The 6289-nt window shown below is 42.5% G+C and overlaps 1 protein-coding gene across 1 annotated transcript; it reads left to right on the plus strand.

Moving 5' to 3' along the window:
• The first annotated feature begins 2928 nt into the window (after positions 1-2928).
• On the plus strand, positions 2929-5744 carry LOC308087836 (uncharacterized protein). The gene is made up of 2 exons (XM_080432031.1): positions 2929-3028; positions 3955-5744. Exon 2 carries the CDS (start codon positions 3955-3957, stop codon positions 5212-5214), a length of 1260 nt encoding a protein of 419 aa, XP_080288157.1. The 5' UTR covers positions 2929-3028; the 3' UTR covers positions 5215-5744.
• Positions 5745-6289: the final 545 nt, after the last annotated feature.

A 6289-nucleotide genomic window follows, 5' to 3' on the forward strand; every position in this document is an offset into this window, starting at 1 on the left:
CCCAAAACTGATGTTGCATTGTATGGATCTGACAGAATAGCTCCCTGTCACCACAGCCACCGTGACACAGTGCATGTCCCACTCCCACTGACATGAACACCACCAAACACATTCACTTTAAATGAGCGCGTCGCCCATCTTCGACCTCATCTTCATATAATTGTTCTTCATTAATGCTCATTATAAGATTTCTGTCTACTCCGTGTCTCAGAGGTGGATAGTTCAGAAACCTTAATTAATCTAATGACATCATCAGTTTCCTTCAATAACATCATTGGTGTTTTCATCAGTAATTTCAAACATGATTTCAAACTGTATATACAGGATAGATAGATGGATATATTCAAATACAATTGCTTCTATTTCAGTCTGATAACTTTCCAGGATTAGAAAGGCTGTAGTTTCCAATAGCTTGGAATCCCCACTGATGATGTCATTGGAGTAAGGTTTTGAATTGTTCACAGCCCACCTCTGAGAAATGGTGTCATTATAAGATGACACCATTTCTCAGAGGTGGGCTGTGTGTGGGCATATAATTATATGAAGACGAGAGGTGTGGGCCGCTATGCAGCCCTCACATCTAGAGTTCGGGCTCACACCTATACGTCGCACCGCCGATCCGACCGATATGTGTGAATCATAGCGTCGGGGGCTTTGTCAGAGTACCTGTTGTACCTTCTGCCTGTGTCCCTTTTATGCCCATATATGGAGATATCTGTATCTGTCAGTCCTTGTCCCTTTTGTGCCCATATATGGATATCCCTGATGTTATCAGTATATGCCATAATGGGCAGCAGGCATATCGGTCGGATCGACCACGGGCACCACACTCCATCGAGTCCTTCCCGATGTGCGTGTAAAGTTTGAAGTCGGTCTGTTCCATTTATGTGCATGATGGGTATAGCGGTCGGATCTGTTCATGTTTAAAATGATGTGATAGTGACGTGGCCGTGGTCTGCCGGCCGGTCCTCCCATTAACACTTGTAATATCAAAATGAGTGATGTGTTCCTTTAATGAATTAATCTACTCACAAGTCCAGAAATACTGACATGCATGCACGTTTACGTGTGTCTGCATTCAAAGATTAATTGTCAGATATATACTGTACCGTAGCACATGGATGTATGTAAAATTCTCTACTGATTTATCATTTATAACTCAGAGCGTGTACATATTTATGTAACCCCCTTATACTTGTCCATTGTAGCCCATGCTTTTTCTTGTCTTGGCAGGTGTTATGTTTTTGTCCCGTTTTTGTCCCATTTGTTTGTTTGTCTGTCTGTTTGCTTGTCTGTTTTCAAAATGACAAACAAACTAAAAGATGCTTATCTTTTGAGTCAAAAAGGTGGTTACTGCTCAAGGTCATAATCGAGAGCGGGCAGATTTTCATGAAACATGGTTGGATGATCTGTGGGTTGCCCTGAAGACATGATTAACTAGAAAAAGTGCTCCTCGGAGCACAGGTCTCCGCCAGGTCAGGTAGGTTATTGTGGCCTCCTGGTGGCGCTATAATAATCCAATGTGAAAAGGGTGCCATTTCTTATTAGGCCTTGCACGGCAATCGGACACTGCATTCATGGCTTGGGGCATTTTGTGCAAAAGATGTGTTTTTGCTAAATTAGACCTGCTGGTGGCGCTATAACAGGCCAATGTTAAAAGGGTGGCATTTGTTCCTCAACATAGTGTGAAGGTGCGTGCAAAGTTAGACCGCAATCGGACGGTGCGTTCATGATTTGCGGAATTTTGTTCAAAACAAGCCACTACTGCAAACTTGTCAATCTTAGCCAATGAGAATGGAATATGAAAAATCAAACACATCCGTCTTGATCACATGACTATGGAGATCATGTGTACCGATTTGTGTTAAATTTGGATAAAATCGGAAGGAGTAATAAAAAAAAAGTGTTTTACGTACAGTAAGTCAGCCTCCTGGTGGCGCTATAAAAGGCAGATGTGAAAAATGCAGGGCAAAGATTTTTCCTTGACCTCTAGGGAGTGCACATACAAAGTTTTACACAGATCGGTGCAGTTATAGGTACAAACATGAATCAGCCTGTTATAGCGCCACCATGAGGCTGATTTGAAAATGTTCAAGTGCCATTCCTTCCTCGGCATAGTGGAAATATGCGAGCAAAATTTCATGGAAATTGCATGCTGTGTTCATGATTTGAGGCATTTTGTTCAAAAAGGAGTACTCCTGCAAACTTTGGAAGCCATTTTTAGCCAATCAGGATGGAAAATGGAAAATCTGAAAGACCCATTTCGTTAAATGACTATAGAGATACTGTGTACCGATTTGTGGGATTTTTGGACAGAATCTGTAGGAGTACTGTCAAAGAATATGTTTTTCACAAATTGGCCACCTGGTGGCGCTATAAAAGGCCCATGTGAAAAATGTGGGGCAGAAGTTTGGAATTGGCATCCAGGGAGTGTGTGTGCACAGTTTCGCTGCGATCAAGGCAACGGTGGCGGAGATTAGCTGGTCACAGACGGACGGACGGACGGACACACGGACGGACGGACGGACGGACGGACGGACAGGGGGTAAAACATACTCTCTCGCCATGCCTTTCGGCCTGGCGGAGACAATTAGGGTTTCTGTTTTGCTAGATTACAAACTTAAATTTTTAAATTACTGAAAATATTATTCTGAAGACAACTTTCTATAACTTAGTATGACTCAATTGAAAAAAGATTCAGAAGTTGCTACTGTGGCCCCTAAGGGATTATTTGGGTCAAAAGTAAAGCATGAAAACACAAAATACTACCCCCCCCCCCCCCCCCCCCCCCCGTTTAAAACACAGACATTTATTAAATGCCAGGAGCAGCACAAAACGGTTTTGTGCCTGTGACAGTTAAAGGACAGCAGAGGGTGCAGTGAGGTTTAATGAGTTTAAGTTTCAGTTTCCTGATTCTCTTACGTGAATCAGGAAATGATATTCAGATCAGTCTAGTCAAGATTCAGTCAGATACTACTGAATGTAAACAGACACTATACTGAATGTGTATTTCAACAGTGTTTCACAGGTAAGAGCTGCTGGACAGGACAAGATGGGATAAAAGGGTCATATGCATAAATGGGGAACTGAAGGGGCAAGTGGGCAGAGATGTGTATGAGTGTGTTATGATGAGTGAGTTTACCCTGGTGTTTAGCATTAGTACTTAGCAAGCTAACACTACAACACAGAGACAGCCACCTTGAGCCACAGTGAGGACGTGAAATGTCTATACTCTCACCAACATAATCTGTGCAGTTTGCTAATACAGAGTTGGTGTGTTTTGGAGGATATACTGTAAGAATATCTGGAGTTTGAAAATATGAATGTTGATGTTACATTTGCATTTAAAGCTATGTTTGTTCCTGTTGTGTTTCTCAGCTAATGACTATAAGAAACAGGGGCAATTAGGCCGTTTGGTTTATTGAATATTATTATTAAGTTGAATGATCATTGCACTGAGAAGGTGTTTATTGAAAATATGTTGTTCAATGTTATTTCTGTGTCAAGGGGCATTTGGACAGGGAAAGAGTATATTGCTGTGGGCAGCTATGATAAATGTGTTTGCTTATGTACTGTTACTGTATTAAACGTGAAACAGAAAATGGTATTCAGATCAGTCTAGTCAAGATTCAGTCAGATACTACTGAATGGAAACAGACACTACTGAATGTGTATTTCAACTGTGTTTCACAGATACCCCCTACCCTGAAAACTAAATAAATCTGTTGCGCCAGATTGAGGAACCTTCTTCTTTACATATGTGTAACACTACTGTATTGAGATTTTTTAAATTTGATATTTCCTGTTCCTGTTCATTTTCCGATACTTATATACTGTAAAGGTGTCATACTGTATGTGTTTCCGGTTCCACCCTGCTGCCGAGCCAATCTCACAAAGGCATGGGAAAAGTCGATTAGTTTCCGAACTCTAACACTAACAACGTTTTCTGTGTAGATGATGCAGTCTGTCAGAGTTGACGTTGGATCAAAGCACATCGTCCCTCTGCCCCCCTCATGTGTCCCACCCGTCCCTCCTCCTCTGAGGGACGGTGAACATTACCATGTCTTCATCAGTTACAGCAGCACTGATGTGTGTTGGACCCACAACCTCATAGACGAGCTGGAGTCCTGCGGCTTGCAGGTCTGCTACCACGAGCGTGACTTTGTTCCCGGTCGCACTGTGCTAGAGAACATGTCCGACTGCATTCAGGAGAGCCAGAAAGTTCTGCTGGTCCTCAGCTCAGAGTTTGTGAGGAGTCGCTGGTGTCTCCTGGAGGCCAACATGTCTCTGTTCAGAAACTGCCTGGAGCGCAAGCCCATAGTTCCCGTGCTGCTGGAGCCGGGAGTCAGCGTTCCTCTTCACCTCTGCCACCTCACCTACCTGGAGGCCAGGGACCCAGACTTTCTCATTAAGCTTCTCAAGGTGCTCTGCACATCCAACCATCAGCTGCAGGCCAACACGGTCGTACCCTTCCAGCCTCCATCCATCTACAACGGGAAGGTTCTGCAGCCTCTGACTGCTTTCAACGAAGAGAAGCTCCACAAATGGGACGCTGGCCGGTTCAGTGACATGGAGGTCCCGGAGCAGCTGCGCTTGGTCATTGAAGACCCAAACATGTATCTTAGGGCTGTGAGGATAGTCAATAATGTTTCTGAGAGCAAAGTGTGGTTTCGTTCTCTTTGGTTAAGAGTGCTGATGTACATTGCGGCTATAATAGTTGGTGTCGGATTGTGCATTGCAATTTTTATTTCCATGGTCTTTCAGGGGGGTTTTTTTGGACTTAAATTGAACATCAACATTAACTATGGTTTTATTTTCATGATCGTGCCTTTGAGTATCTTAGTTCGTCTTTGTATGCAGAAGGTGGAAGATGAAAATTATATTATGAGGGAAATGCATAAAGCAGTTGGACAAGCAAACACACTGCTTTGTCAATATAAGGTTTTAATGGGCTGTTGTTCCAATTCCAAAATCGCTCTGGTCTGTGTTTCTCTGGATGGGTGCAGGCGTGAATTTGCAGAAACATTTTCTGAGCATGCCTGCACCGAGGAGATGTTTCACAGAGCTCTGGTCTTCTTCTCATCAGGTTATTCCTGCTGCCTGGCCAAAAGGCACTTCCCCTTTCTCCAGCGTAGCTCTACTGGCCACATGGAGGGAGGAGTGTGTTTCTGCCAGTATGTCTCACAACAGCTGAGCAGGGGGAAATGGAAGTAGTGGTAATAGTATAAATATAGTATAAATGCAAAGTGTATATTTGTTTCATAACCACATGGCTCTGGCATGATTATCCAGTTTATACCGTGGCCACTTAACAATGATTCAAATTTAAATAATGCTTGTTCACATTTTTGGGGCAATGTTATTTAAATAGAATTTTTGCACTATGTTCTTAAATGTTTAAATAAACGTTACGTTACTCCAGTAAGTGTGAGAACTGAGAAGCCGTAGTAAGGAACAAGTACCAGTTGAGACAGTCAGCTGATAACAGTGACATCTTTTACAGTACACAATATCAAAACAGTTTTATGTTCCCCAAAAGGATGAAAGTTATATTGAAATCCATGTTTTTTTTAAGGATAGCTTGTAGCTAATGTTAGCTAAAATAACCATTAATACAGTAAAATACACAAACCAATGAAACCAACTCTGCATCGTCTATCATTTTTCTAAATCAGGACACCTTGTCATGCATTATCGCTTACATAAAGATTTCAACTTAGGATTTTGCTGTGATATTGCAAACATTATAGGCTGACAGGGGCCCTAATAGGTGTTATAGAAAGGGGTGTTCCATAGAGCACATATTATCTCTGACGGGGTGGCCTAGCCAGGGCTTGGTAAGTTGTGGGTTGAAGCCATCAGGATTTGAGGATCTCGCATTCATGATATACAGTATGATGTTTTTTTTAAGAAATAGGTGCCTCCCACTAATTTTAGTAGCCAATTAGAGGCAAACAGTAGCCTATGGAATATCAAAACCCTGTTTGATGCTCATTATCAAAATATCTCCTGAGATCATTTGTACCCAACTTGGTGAATAATAATTATGCAACAAATAGTGACATTTGTGGCATTTGTGGTGCTCTCTATGGATCCAAGTGAAATTACTTTTGGCTCTGCATTGTTTAGAGACCCCTCGATGTGCGATTCAAATTTGAGGTTGATTAGACAATGCATTCATGATTTTTGGCATTTATTGTCTCCGCCAGGCCGTAAGGCATGGCGAGAGAGTATGTTTTACCCCCTGTCCGTCCGTCCGTCCGTGTGTCCGTGTGTGTGTCCGTCCGTC

The sequence above is a fragment of the Gymnoscopelus braueri genome (genome assembly GCF_963280865.1).
Source record: "Gymnoscopelus braueri genome assembly, chromosome: 7".
Classification (NCBI taxonomy): Eukaryota; Metazoa; Chordata; class Actinopteri; order Myctophiformes; family Myctophidae; genus Gymnoscopelus; species Gymnoscopelus braueri.

What these genes read in the sequence shown, in the direction of transcription:
- LOC308087836 (XM_080432031.1), top strand. Translation starts at nt 3,955, where the DNA reads ATGATGCAGTCTGTCAGAGTTGACGTTGGATCAAAGCACATCGTCCCT.